The sequence below is a fragment of the Mesitornis unicolor genome, unplaced genomic scaffold, assembly GCF_000695765.1.
Source record: "Mesitornis unicolor isolate BGI_N332 unplaced genomic scaffold, ASM69576v1 scaffold36336, whole genome shotgun sequence".
Classification (NCBI taxonomy): Eukaryota; Metazoa; Chordata; class Aves; order Mesitornithiformes; family Mesitornithidae; genus Mesitornis; species Mesitornis unicolor.
The window spans coordinates 255-14,631 of record NW_010193714.1 but is presented as its reverse complement, the minus strand read 5'-3'; the positions used below and the strand labels follow the sequence as shown (position 1 = coordinate 14,631).

The 14,377-nt window shown below is 56.8% G+C and overlaps 1 protein-coding gene across 1 annotated transcript; it reads right to left on the bottom strand.

The window, feature by feature from the left end:
- Nucleotides 1–1,949: 1,949 nt before the first annotated feature.
- On the bottom strand, nucleotides 1,950–13,965 carry ADAM33 (ADAM metallopeptidase domain 33; the record flags this gene model as incomplete). The annotated part of the gene is made up of 10 exons (XM_010187546.1): nucleotides 1,950–2,092; nucleotides 2,771–2,855; nucleotides 2,944–3,110; nucleotides 3,538–3,609; nucleotides 3,723–3,788; nucleotides 4,218–4,404; nucleotides 4,618–4,694; nucleotides 5,161–5,236; nucleotides 7,969–8,045; nucleotides 13,883–13,965. Coding segments are annotated over 10 exons (1,033 nt in total), but the record flags the coding sequence as incomplete, so codon positions are not given.
- Between the last annotated feature and the right edge of the window lie 412 nt (nucleotides 13,966–14,377).

The window sequence follows — 14,377 nt, the reverse complement described above, 5'->3', positions numbered from 1 at the left end:
GATCAGACTCACAACCAGGGGACACCACGCTGAGCCCAAATATTCTCCAGCATGGGGTGGAGTGGACCAGGGCATCAACTCTCCAGAAAGAAACCTCTTGGAGGTTGGAGACCCCCATGGTTTGAACCTCAAAGCTCAAGGAGGACGCAGGCTCTGCCAGCTCGGTGCTGGTGGAGGTGTCACCTCCATGTCCCGGTCCCCTGCACCTGGGGCACCGCAGGCCCCCCTGTCCTAACCGCAAGGCTAATCCCCACATCTGCAGCATCTCATCTGCTCAGGATGTCTGGTAAATAGGTGGCTGGTAGCACCAAACCACTGACAGGAAATACCTGCTTGGGGCTGTTAAAATAGCTCCGGGTTTGAGATGGAGAAAAATCCTCTAAAAAATTAAAGAACTATGGAAAAGAAACACCAAAAAATGTATTAAATCATTCACAACACAAAAACCCAAAAAACCTCAGAGCCTTCTACAAGTGAGGTCACTTCTCTCGTAGCTGGAGCTGGGGAGAAATGGTGATTTTCTGGAGAAGCTCTGAGCAGGGCCCCTCCTTAATTTTGCACAAGCTGGGAGGGTTTTTTGTGCGATGCCCTAAGAAGGAGGAAGCCAAAAGTACGAGCTGTGTACCGCTCCCCGCTTCGCTGCTGCTTTCATTTCCTCTTACGGCTGAAAGAATATCAATTTTCATTTCATATGAGGACATCTCATTTCCGAGCTGACACAGAGGGCATTTTTCTAAAAGTCATTTTGAAGTCTGGGGGAAATCTCTTGAGCTGCAGGGAAAGCCGTGAGTCCACGCAAAGCACAGGAGAGCCAGCAAGTAAATACACCCATAAGCTGGTACATGAATGTAAAAATAGGGAGAGGTTGGAGAGAGTAAAAATTGTATTTCCTGCCAATGTAGGGGGGAAAAAAAATGGGTAAAAATAACCAAAAATAAGGAAGAAACTTCATGGGGAGAGGTCAGCTGGGAGGGCTTTGGCTGCTGCAGCTGAGCCACAGCATCTGTACTGGTGCAGCTTTGCACCACCAGCTCCAGTGGGTGGGGGCAGGATAATTTGGGTTTTTTATATCTAAATAAGCAACTGCACAACTATCTCAACCTGGAAAGCCGGTAATTTGCCCCACCGCAATCCACCTCCACAGAAACCAAGCCCCACGGGGTCTGCACCATGGTCTGACAGCCCTGAAAGCCACAGGAAACCAGCCTGGGACCACCCCGACACCACATCTTGTCTTTTGATGGTTATGTATTAACTGAAAGAGCAGGGAGGTTCAAATAATGGGGAATAGACTGCTGCTTTTCTGCAGTATAGGGAAATTTGGGATGGTTGTATTGTCAGGAGCTGGAAAACCCAACAGGAGAAGGACTTTGGAAGGGGAAGTGGCACCAAGCAGCTGAATTTCATACAGTTCTGGGTTGAATTAAAGGGTAAAAGCACAAGAAAATAAACCCTGGAGGGATGTTAGAGGGCAGGAAAGGTAATGCCACTCTGGAGCATCCCGCATCCAAATTTAGTGGAGTTGGGGTGAGGGATGTGAGCTCATCCCACCATAGACCACAATGCCACCCTACCGATATGACTGGGCACCCCTTGGCCCTCTGGTCCTAAAATAATGAATCATTTCACTGCACTGAAATTATTCCTGGGTCAGCACAGAAAAAAGCCTTGGATTCCCATGATGTGTCCAGCCAATGACATCCATTTGCCTCCATCCATGGAGCTTTTAGGATGGGGCTGCTATCCTTTGGTGGCCACCAGCCCTGCCTGCTCCTGAACCCCAAGGAATTGGGATGTGCAGGGAAAAAGGAGAAGGACCAGCCCAGTCCCCCTTTCCAATGGGGCACAGCACCGACAACGTTGCCTTGCAGGACAGGACCCCCAGCCTGCCACATCTCATCCCCACCAGGACTCCCAGCCCACCACATCCTGTCCCTATCACCGCTTACCCAGTGGCTGCTGCCATGACGCAGCCGCCTTGCTCCGGGGTGGCCTCCACGCAGCAGCCGGTGCTGTCGTGGCTCATGCCAAAATTGTGGCCAATTTCGTGGGCCATGGTGGCAGCTGCTCCAATGGGCTGCTCCGAATGGTCCTGCGGAGGGATGGGGAGTGCATCAGCACAGCAGCCAGGAGGGATGGAGAGGGGTCATGGCATGGGGTTGGGGTGATGGAGGGACCACAACAACCCTGGGATTGCAACTGGATCATGTGGGAGGGACAGAGAGAAGATGAAGGAGGATTCATGGGGTTTGGTCTCCTAAAAGGCCCACATGGGACTGTTGGGAAGCGTTTTTGCTAGAGCCAACTGCTGAAAACCTAGGGCATCCCAAAAAAAGAGAAACCTCAGTGCCCCACACCACCACCCTGCCTAGGGACCACAGGTCACCAGGGCCACCATCACTCCATCAGGAGGAGGATGAGAGTCATCTGGGGTGGAGATGATCCTATGAAACGAGGGAAGAAGCAGGGGCTGGTCAATATGAGGGGCAGGAGGAACACAGGAGGTCCCAACGCTGCTGCTTGCTCCAAGCTGAGGGTGAACATGGGCCAGAAGACCTTTAAATCAGCCCCTTCTCACCCTTCTTACTACTTGGGCACATCTCATAGGGATAAGGGGCTACCAGCATCACCATTTGCCCTCAGGCTGCATCCCATGACCACCCCTGGGAGGTTGGTCCTCCAAATCCGTGAAGAACCCCTGCAAGATGCGGTGGCGACGGGGTCCCCCAGCCTGGAAGGAGCAGCAGGGACCCCTGTGCCCCTCTCTTACCACGCTGACACCTCCAGAGTTATCCGCGCTGCACATCCCCTCCAGCGGGGCCATGCCGATGGTTGTCCCTCTGAAAGTCTTCCCCCTGCCCAGAAAGGAGAACCCAAAGGGTGGCTTGGAGACCCCAGGCAGGGCTGGGAGCCCCCTGCCCCTGGGTCCATAGGGGTGCTCACGTCAGCAGCTGGGCGTTGTCATGCTTCTTGCGGGACCTCAGCGCCTTCTTCCACTGCAGGAAGGCCCAGAGCGTGGCGTTGGCGTCGCTGGTGACGGCGCACTGGTCCCGCTCTGTCCACACCTCCAGGCCGATCAGGGCCACCTTGATGTTCAGTGACCTGTAAAACTGGAGGGAGGGGACAGGGATGGAGGGGACGGGGTTGGCATTCACTGCACATCCTCCATGGCGTTTCAACTGGTGGGTCTCCATGCTTTACCTCCTCAAGGGACTCTGGAACACACTTGTCCCAGGTCTACCTGCAAGCACGAGCTCTACAGGCACAGGAGCCAGTCAGGGTGGCACAATGCCACCCAACAGCTGACAACACCTAAATGTGTCCCTTCTTGTGCCGAGGATGCTGGCACTGGTACCCACTGCTGCAGCAGGTAGGTGATTTCCCACTGCGTACTCACATCTGCCATCGAAACTCATAGCCCCAGCAACATGGGAACAGTCCCTGAGGGCCACCACCAGGCTGGCCCCGAGCTCAGCTGCACTGGGAATGATGGAGGAGGTCAGAAGGGAGCAGCAGGTCCCTCTTGCTGCCTGTTACCTTGTCCACATAGTTTGCAATTTCCACAATGCGCTGCTTGGTGTGGCCCAGGTTGAGGTTCTGGTTCCTGTACTGCAGAGAGACGGGAATGGGGAAGGAGCACCAAAGGAAGAGCAAGGAGGGTGACAGAGAGGGGTCCCAGCTTTTTGGCAGGGTACCCAGTTTCTGCCCCCCACAACTCTCACCAGTGTGTGATCGGCAACGATGAAGAGCTCCATGTATTTCATGGTCCTCCAAGCATCTCTCTTCGCCTACAAGACAGACAGCAAGGCTCAGAGAAGCGAAGGAGCCGGCAGCCCACGGCTCTGGGCATCTCAGGCTTCCCAGGCACCGCAGAGCTGCTCGGGAAGGACCGAGAGGGGAAACTGAGGCACGAGGGGAAACTGAGGCACGAGGGCAAACAAGGCAACAAGGAAAATCAGAGTGGCTACAGCGCAAGTCCCAACATCACCTCACATCACATCCCACACCATACAACACAGCACAGGTACCCAACCCACACCTCCTTCCTTTAGGGTCTCCTGCCCAAACTCAAACCAGGTCAGCTCCCCACGCAGAGTCCTCAGCTCCCATCTGCCTGTGCAACCCTGCCCAGATGCCATGGTGATGAGCACCCCCACCACGAGACAACCCCGCTCCCAACCCTCTGCCAGCAAAGGACCCCAGGGGGATGGATTTACCCGGTGGTGCATGGGCCGGAAGAGCCGAGTGAGGTCAGCGATGGTGGTCCCGAAATCGTCGCCGTGGCCACAGGTCCCGCCTCGGATGGGCACGTGCTCTGCTCGGTGGATGAGGTGGTGGCCCGGCTTCGGGGTCCCCAGGGGTTTCAGGTAGTAGCTGGTGTTGCTGTTCAGCACTATCAAGCCCCTGACAAAGAAAGAACAACCCCCAATGGCTCCTGTGGTGCCTTCAACTCCTACAGCCCCTGCTGAGACCCCACAAACTCATTGCACCTCCCTTTGGTCCACACCAAAGGGTGGTACCAGGAAGGGGTCCCTGCAGAAAGGAAAAGGGCAGCAGCTGGATCAATCCCCCCCTTCATCAGCCCCACAAGCCCCTGTGCCCCACACATCTCCATACCGAAATCCCACGCAGGTGCTGAGGACAACCCAGGAGCCACCGTAGCCCTGGACGTGCCCATGGTAGTAGCAGTGCTCCTGGAGAGAAGCGATGGAGACCTCCATTAGAAACCACCACGCAGGGCTGGGCAACACCAAACCCCGTGTTCTCATCCCAAAAAAAACACCCATTTTGGATTTCCCAGCGAGCGATGTCCCTCCACGCTGGGGACACAGAGCAGGGAGGCTGCCGGCTCTGGGGGTTCAGCCCAGGACACGACCAGCCCCGCGATGGAGCCGGGCGCGCTGGACGGGTGACAAAAGGCTGGTGGCGGGACAGCCGGGACAGCGAGGGCCGCTCCAGCCCGGCGCTGCCTGTGTTTATTTCTCGAGGTGTTGTAACACGGCCAAGAGACACAGGAGCCACGTGCGGCCGCATTCCTCCGGCGCCAGGGAAGCTGCCAGCGAAAACACCGCGCCCCGGTGCGGCTTCGGCTTCCTCCTGAGCACTGAAGCACCCCGAAAAATGGAGATGTGTGACACACGTCCCTCCCCCAGCACCCACCGTGTGGTTTGGGGTCACCGTCACAGGTTGCCCATCCGCGGTGTAATGCGTCTCGGTGTAGCCAGGTGCCAGCAGCCTGTGGAGAGAGGAGAAGGGAGAGCGGTGAGGACACTCCATGTGTCTGGGCACAGGGACAGACCCTCCATTGCAGGGCTCCAAGCGGTGGAGCTGGTGGTGTGGCCGTCATCGCTGCATCAGGGCTGGCCCCCGAACAGCAGGGACACAAATTACAGCCCAGTGTCCCCAGGTCCCCTTTGCGTCTCAGCAAGGAAGGGGCTGCCTGTGCTGCTTCAGGGTGCTCCTGCTCTGGGATGGGTGACCCACATGGTGGGGGCCTGGAGAAGAGAAGGCTCTGAGGAGACCTTACAGCAGCTTCCAGGACCTGAAGAGGCTACAGGAAAGATGGGGAGGGACTTCTTACAAGGGACGGAGTGATGGGATGAGGGATGATGGTTTCAAACTGGAAGAGTGGAGATTTAGACTGGATATTAGGAAGAAATTCCTCCCTGTGAGGTGGTGAGGCCCTGGCCCAGGTTGCCCAGAGAAGCTGTGGGTGCCCCCTCCCTGGCAGTGCCCAAGGCCAGGTTGGCCGGGGCTTGGAGCAGCCTGGGCTGGTGGAGGTGTCCCTGCCCATGGGGGTTGGACTGGGGGGCTGCGAGGTCCCTTCCACCCAATGATGATTCTATGACCCCAACTGCTCACCCACCCCCAGTCCCTGGGAAAAGACCCCAGGGAAGAGCATCCCAATGGGAGAAGAAGGGGTCAACCCCTTACTCGGGGTACAGTCAAGGACACGGGACGATTGGGGTCTCTTCACAGCCAGGAAGCAGCCCCATCCCATGGGTGGTGGGAGAAGAGAAGGGGACAGGGCTTTCCCCACACCACCCAAATCTGTGAGACCTTGCCCAGATGTCAGGGTGATGGGTGTCCCATCACGAGCTTGAAGCTACTGGTGGGGACAGCAGGACCCCAAGGGCCAGCACATGTGCAGGAGGCTCGGCCACCTGAAGAAGGACAAAGCAGGGCTGGGCTTGTCCCTGCTGCCATTTTAGCCCTAAATTTGTAGGGTTTGGCCTCGTCCCAGGGGTTTTATTCTGCCACAGAAGAAAATAACCCAAGCAGCCAGCCCCAGAATAGGCCTCCCGCCTCTTGGTTTCTATTTTGCAACCGGTTTGGCCTCAAAATTGGCGCTGTGGGCACGTTCCTGGCTTCCCAGCCTTCCTGTGAGTGGGTGGCTGGCACCAGTAACTCCAGTTACAGCGGAGAAAGGAGACAGGAGCTTGGTCTGGGCCCTGGAAAGGGATCCGTGGGCAGCCTGGTGAGATGAGCACCCATGCAGGACGGGGACAGTGACGGGGTGGACGACAACAGCAGAGGGGCAAAATTCCATGCCTGGGGAATGGGGAAAACTGGGAGGGTTGAACCAGTTCCCCATCCAGGGGCACAGCAAGACCCAGTATGGCTCAGAGCACTGGGATGTCCTTGCCATGGCAAGCCAAGGACCAGGAGCTTTGGGGAAGGGTGGGCAAGGAGATTCGTCTTCTCTTTGTTGGAAAACACCACAAAGGATGGGTTTGGAGCTCAACCACATCTCCCAGAAGAGAGAAGATTTGAGGTCTGGCATGGCCTCACTGGCCCATGAGCTAGCAGGGCTAAGGTAGCCCTCTTTGCTGACACAAGACAGAGGTGTAGGTGGCCAGGGCTGCATTGGTCTCCCCAGTAGTCACAACCACTGGGCACAGCCAGTCTGGGGTGCTGTGGACCATCCTGGGTGCCATAGGGACCATCTTTGGTGCCATGTATGGTCTTGGGTGCTATGGATGGTCCCCATTGCCATAGATGCTCTTGAGTGCCATGAACTATCACGAGCACCATCAACTGCCTTGGGTGCCATAGATGGTCCTGGGTGCTACAGAGGACATGGGTGCTGCCATGGCCAGTCCTGGGCACCAGGAATGCTTTTGGGTGCCATGGATGATGCTGAGTATCATGGATCTCTCTGGATGCTCAGGTCCCTTTTGCTGCCACCAACCCCCCTCATCTGTTTGTGCCCTCATCCAGAGCTCAGCATTGGGACCTGCTTTTTGGGGACACCACAGTGGCTGCTTTTGTGCCCAAACAGCAGCAAGAAGAGGGCTCTGTGGGCATGAACCTCCCCCAGCTACTGGAAGAAGCAGAAGTGAAAGCAGAAACCCGTCCTGCAGAGACTGACCTCTCCACTGCAGGGGCCACTCAGCACCAGAAGGGACCCAAACCCACAAAGGGACAAATGCCACAAGGTCTTGAGGATCAAGAGAGCAGTGCAGGAGATGGAGAGGGCTGCTCTCCTTGCTTCGACGTGAGGGGACTGATGCTGCTGGCACCTGCATCCAAGCCAAACCAAAGAAGGAGCCCCAAAAGGGTCAAACAAGGTGACATGACAAGGTCACCCAGGAACAGTGCCAGGCTGCCAACCTCAAGAATGGACCAGTAGAGGTTTCCAAACCCACCATGAGATACCTCCAAAGACCTCACAGGATCAGAGTGGGACGGCAGCCCCTTGGCCCCAAATCCTGCTGAGTCTGGCACCTCTCCACCCCCTGAGCACCCCGCATCACCTTCACCCACACCAGGTCCTGCCTCCCAGCGCTAAGCCAAGGCTGCTTTTTACACAACATGGGTGTGGGCAGTGGAAAAAGGAAGTCACACTGGGCTGTCCCTTCCCTGCGGGCAGGAGAGCCAGGACAGGGTGGCCAGGACACCACGGCTCCAGGTGGGACCATGCCAGGGACACCCAACGCCAGCCCCATCCCCAGCCCCAGCACTTACTGGTTCCTCTCCAGCACCAGGACGAGCTCTCTGCCCTCCACCGTCACAGCCACCTTTCCCTGGGCAGGTGCCGGCACCTACGGAGGAAGGAAAGGAGAGACAGGGTTAGAAAAGATAGAGCCCAGGATGTTGCCTGCTTGGTATTACTGTAGGGTCTACTGCTTCATAGCCATACAGGGCAGCAGGAGCCATGAGTTTTGAGCACCATCTCTGCTTGGGAAAGCAGGAGCAAGCCCGTGGAAGGTGGGAAATCACAAAAACACAGAGTCATTGGGTTGGGAAAGACCTTGAAGATCATTGAGTCCAACCGTAACCTGTCCACCACTAAACCACGTCTCTCAGCACCTCACTTCCCCATCTTTTAAACCCCTCCAGGGATGGGGACTCCACCACTGCCCTGGGCAGCCCTTTCTGGTGCCTGATAACCCTTTCAGTGAAGAAATTTTCCCAATATCCAATCTAACCCTCCTCTGGCACAACTTAAGGCCATTTCCTCTGGTCCTGTCATAGATTTCATCCAATAACCCCTCCTGCTTGATTTCCCATGGAGAGCAGCCAATATAAAGAGGATTCGTGCTGAGATTCACCCTGCAAGAGCTGAGATGAGAAAGCAAATCCCATCTCTGCTGGCAGCAGGAGAGAACCGATATGGGATATGGGATACAGGATAAAGGGTTGGGAGTGCTGCTCTGAGCATCCCAAATGCAGTCTCTGTGTGCTCCATCCCACCCAAGATCCTGAGCTGGATCCTGCAAAGGTTGGTCCCTGGGTGGGGGGTACAGGGATACGGAAAGAAATAGTGACCGCCCGGACACTGGATAATGGCACCTTTAAAAATACCACGGGGGCAGCAAGAGGAAACGATTGACTCAGCTTCCCCAGGATGTCGGTGGTTTTACTCACTCCCTCGCTTTGGAGGGTGTTAAATAGGAACCCTACGCACAGATCCACACCAGCACAGCCCATTCGCACGTGACGGGATGGGCTGGAGCCCAGAAACCTCCTCCCATGTCCCTGTGTCCCTTCCCTGGCTCCAGCACTGGGGACACCGAAAGCATCGCCCCGTCCCTATGGCCCAGCCTCCCTTGCTCAGTCCCTCCCCATCCATGATGGATGCAGGGAGCCCGGCGGGACCTATAGAGATGTTTGGTAAGGCTTTGCCTCTCATGCACCCTGGTCCTCACCTCACGTCCTGGGGATGCTGAGGGACCTCCAGCCTGGCAGCCCCAGGGCCACCCTCCTGGGGACCAGTGTGCTTCTAAGGGACAAAACACAGGATTTTGGGGTGCAGGACACAGGGTTTGTGCTCCTGGGATGGGCGTCCCTGCAGCCCCACCCCAAACTGAGCTCCAGGGATGGAGGGACTCAAGTAAGTCACTCAGATTGGCCCCAGGGATGCTCTTGGCCCCAGTTTGACCCATGGGTCCAAGCCCTCATGGCCCCGAGCCCTCATGGCCCCACTTCCCAAGGCCGGCAGCGTGGGGATGCTGTGACGGAGCAGGGCCGGCCATGTCTCCCCCCTCCGCCTCCAACGCCGTTTTCCCAGCTCCAAAAAAGGAGACCAGACACAGCGCTTTAAAAAAACAAAATAAATCAACAGCAAAGTGAGCCCCAACAGCAAAAATCAACAGCAAGGCAACTCCAAGGCCCTGCCGCATCCCAATGAGCCCCTTCGGCACAGCCATGGCCATGGTCCCTGCTCCTGGTGAGGGGCCCTGCGTGATGCGGGGAGGAAGAAGCCGGGGCAGAAGCCTCCCCTCCTTCGGCGATGGTGGGAACGGGCTGTATTTTTAGAACATGAGCTTATCCAAACATCCCTCCCTGGCCAAACATGGTCTGCACGGGTTTCTCGCCGTTTCCCTTCTGTCCCCCCCTCCTCGCCCTCCCTTTTTACAAGCCTGTTTGGTCTCTGATCTCCCTAATACCCTCTCCTCCTCCTTCTCCTCCTCCTCCCCAAGTCCCTGCCGGTTCCTTCCCGGTTTTAAATTCCCGAGCAATTACTCCCTGCCTTGACTCAAAAGGCCTTTACTGGCAAAAATGCTCTTTCCCAGACGTGGTCTTAAAGGCCCCCGTGTGTGTGTCTGGGGTTATCCCGGCATTTGCAGCTCTGTGAGGGGATGCATCGCAAGCTTTCCCCCTTCCGCGTGCCTCAGTTTCCCCTGGGAGCACACAGAGAGGCAGTGGGAAATAGAGGAGTGAGCTGAATTGGGATGGGCTGAAACCAGCTCAGCCCCTGGAGAAATAAATAGCAGGAAAAAGAGGGAGAAGGAGGGCGCAAGCATCACTCACACTGGGCTGGAGTCAAATAGCCCAGCTCTGAGGCCAGGGAAGGTTATTGCGTTAATTAAACACTGATAATTATGCCTTGAGTCTAATTGGCAAGCAGCTGGGTCCCCAGAAGCTGCCTGCCAAGGCATTATGCACCAGGATTGAGCATCACCCCAAGCTCCAGCATCATCCCAAGCTCCAGAATCCTTCAGGGCTCCAGCATCACCCTGGGCTCCAGCATCAACTCAAGCTCCAGCATTCTTCATTGCTCCACCACCGTTGCAGGCTCCAGCATCATCCCAAGCTCCAGCATCCTTCAGGGCTCCACCATCATTGCAGGCTCCAGCATCCTCCCAGACCCCAGCATCTTTTTCCAGCAACCCCAAAAAGGATGAATCAGTCCCCACCCCAGGCTGCAGGAACCACCTTCCCTCGGCCCTGGCTGGATGTGGAGGTGGTGGCCCCTCTCCAGGACATCCCAGCAAAACTAGTCACACCAGGGGCTGGGCGAGGCAAAGAGCAGCTGGGATGAACATGCCCTGGCCAGAGCCCAGCCCTGATCCATTGGGCCAAGCTCACATCTATTTTTCAGCCTTAGCTGATCAGGAAAACCGCAGCGATGTTTGCAGAGGAGCTGGGGCCAAGGAGGTTGTGTTTTAAGCCAAAATGCAAAATCTATGTCCAAATCACAGCCGGGTCATCTGCTCGAGCCGGTCCCACAAGCCCCGATTTCCTAAGAGCACGGATGTAACAAGGACGACGGGGATGGGAGCTACCAGGAGATGCTCCACAGAGGATTCAGTGATGGGATTTGCAGCTGGAGCCTTGTGGGTGAGCCAGGTCCTCCCCAGGCAGCTGGATCCCAGCAGCAGAGCTGGGGTTTGCAGAGCACAGCCCAAGGACTGCAAAGCCTTGTCCTAAACGCACACCAGGATCGGCATCCGAGACCTCAAGGACGAGCATTGTGCTCACTGGAAAAGCAGCTTCCAGGGGGACCCAGGGGAATCCAGGCCCTGGAGACAGAGGTTTTTGGTTGTTTCGCGGCAAATTTGGCTCAGGGACCACGCCAGGGTTTGCTCCGTCCCACCAGATGTTGCCAAGGGAAAAGGGCTTCCCTGCAGGAAACAGATTGCAGGAGCGCGCGCCCTTGGCACCTGCGGCTCGCCCCAAACCACAGGCGGTCCCACTCCTCCCTTCCTGCACCCGGAGCAGGGACCTGACCCCCGCCATGGGTGGGATGCTCCCGGGGGGGGGACCCACACCACACGGCTGGGAGGGGGAACAGAGTCTCACACCCCGACCAGTGGGGATGGTCCAAGCGATCGCTAGCGAGGATGAAGGGGACATCCACGTCCCAGCTCCAGGACAGGATTTCAGGGCTGGATACTGGTGGGACACCCAGGCCAGGGCTCGACCTCCATTTCTAGCTCCCAAAAGCTGGAAAAGCCCATGGTCAACTTTACCCTGCACCCCAAGCCGGGAGGAAGGAGCAGGAGGAGGATGGGGGCAGCAGGGAAGGGTCTCACCCCACGCTGGCAGACATGAGGGAGCTGTTTGAAATTCGGGTCCCCACGACCTCCTCCATGGCCTCTCTGAAATCGTTTCCATTTGTGCTGGGAGCCCATGGGGAGCTCAGCCTCGAACAATAGGAGAGAGAGGGGGGGATGCAGAGTCCAGCCCCCCCAGTGCTGTGCCAGCCCACACACGACGGTACCATGGGGCCACCACCGCCATCCTCTTCCTCTTCCCATCATCCTGACCATAGTGATGTCCCCCTGGATCATGGCACGGCCACTCCACAGCATCCCAGACCATTTGCCCCCACCCCATCCTTTGGTTGTCACCATCCTTCCCCTGTGAAGCACCCCTGCTCCTGGTCACAACCACTCCTCTCCTTCCCCCCCCCCACCAAGAAACAGGAACCTCCTTGGTTGGGGCTGCTGGAGCCCACAGAGCTGAGCAGACGCCAGGAACCATGCCAGGACCTGCCCAACCACCCCAGCCCTGGGGTCCCCTGGTGACTCCCGAAATTCGCACCCATCCGGCGCAATTTTGGGCAGCAGGGGGTTAGCAAGGGTATAAATAAACCTCCCGCTGCCCAAAATAAACCTGTCTGAAGTGCCTTCCAACCTAAACATAGTCCCCATCTGGGGCAGGGAGGGGATATTTCTGCACTCCCAGTGCCATGGGCTATTTTGGCTACTAGAAAACCAGCACCAATGGAAGCAATGGTCCCAGTTCCCCCAGTAAAAGGCATCATCCAGCCCCACTTTGCTGCCAAGAAGCGAAGCTGACTCCCTCCTCAGTATCTCCTGCCTGCAACAAGGAGGTCTCACGTGGAGGCACCTCAGGTGGCTCCAAAGCTGCATCCTCAGCCCCTGCTCCAAGGAGATGCCCCCAGAGGTCACTTCCCAGCACCAAATCTCCTCCACTCAGCCCCAGAGTACAGCGGTTTCCTGCAACCACCCGCGTTGATGTTTGTTTTAAAGTGATTTCATCTGCCCCGAAGGAGACCACAGCCCCCAAGACCCCCCCAGCTGCCAGGTATAAGGACCAGCTGCCATGGCCGATGGGCAGCTGTGGAGCCAATCGACCTCAGAGCCGGGCAAGGGGCCCAACCCAGGTGAGGGTCACCACGAGCATCTTATGAAGTGGAGATAATCTGTCTGTCCTGGCCAAGCCACCAGCCTGACCAATGGCCTCTGTCTCCAAACTGCCCAGCTCCTTTCTGCTCATCCTGCAGCTCGTCACAGAGTCATTAAGGTTGGAAGAGACCTCTAAGATCACCAAGTACAACGTCAACCCAACCCCACATGGCCACTAAACCATGACCCCAGGTGCCACATCCAGGCACTTCTTGAACCGTTCCAGGAATGCTGACTCCACCATCCTACTGCTCAACAGCAAAGACAATTAATCAACTCACTGTTGCACCTTCTGCTTTCCCTGTTCATAGAATCACAGAATGTGAGGAGTTGGAAGGGACCTGGAAAGCTCCCCCAGTGCAACCCCTGCCACAGCAGGATCACCACAGCAGTCACACAGGAACACGGCCAGGGCTTTGGGTGTCTCCACACAAGGACACTCCACAACCTCTCTGGGCAGCCTGGGCCATGCTCCAGAACCCTCACACTCACAAACTTTGGCCTCATCTGCAGCTTGAACCTCCTGTGCTCCAGCTTGGGACCATTGCCCCTTGTGCTGGCATTGGACATCCCAGAGCAGAGCCTGGCTCCTTCTTCCTGACACTTGCCCTTTCCAAATGGATCCCCAGGAATGAGGGCACCCCTCAGGCTCCTCTGCTCCAAGCTCAAGAGCCCCAGCTCCCTCAGCCGCTCCTCAGCAGGAGATGCTCCACCGTGTTCACTTCTACAAGTGGTAGCGCTTGTATGGTGAGAAAACATGGCAAGGCCACTGTCTCACCATAGGTGCTATATCCACACCTCATCTTTGTGGCCCTGCTGGACTCTTTCAAGCAGTTCCTGTCCTTCTTGAGCTGAGGGCCCAGAACTGCACACAATATTGCAGATGTGGTCATCACCGGAAGGGTCCTGCAAACCCCACATCCTGCTCATGAGCCCTGCAAACTCAACATCTCCATCCAAGTCTCACCATGAAGACCTACAGGTACAGGACCTGCCCTTACCTTCTCCTCCAGGCTGACAGCTCGTCTGGTCCGGCCCCCGAGCAGCCAGTGTGGGGTGACCAGCTCTCCATGGAGGGGTGGACCTGGGAAGGAGAAGACCCAATGTGAGCAGACCTTGCAAGTCCCAGCAAGCAGCAGCTCCTCCACAGTCACATCAAGAGAGAAATGGGCTGAAGGAACAGAGCTGGAGGCTCTGGGCACCATCCAGGGCCACCTCTGGGGTGTTTCTGGGTGATGGACACCAGCACAGAGCCAAAACATTGCCTCATCCCCAGGCCAGCGCCCTCATCATTGCCTCCCAGAAGCATTGCTGCTCACCCAGGTCCCAGACTGGTGGCATAAATCCCCCAAAACCCAACCTGCTCCATCCCCCCCAGATCACACAAACAGCTTTTTTTTTTCCTGGGTTTTTTTTTTTTTTGCACTGGTATTTGTAAATGCTATGTGTACCATAACCTGCAAGTGGGGAGGTGGGCATTCAGTTGAGTTGGCGTC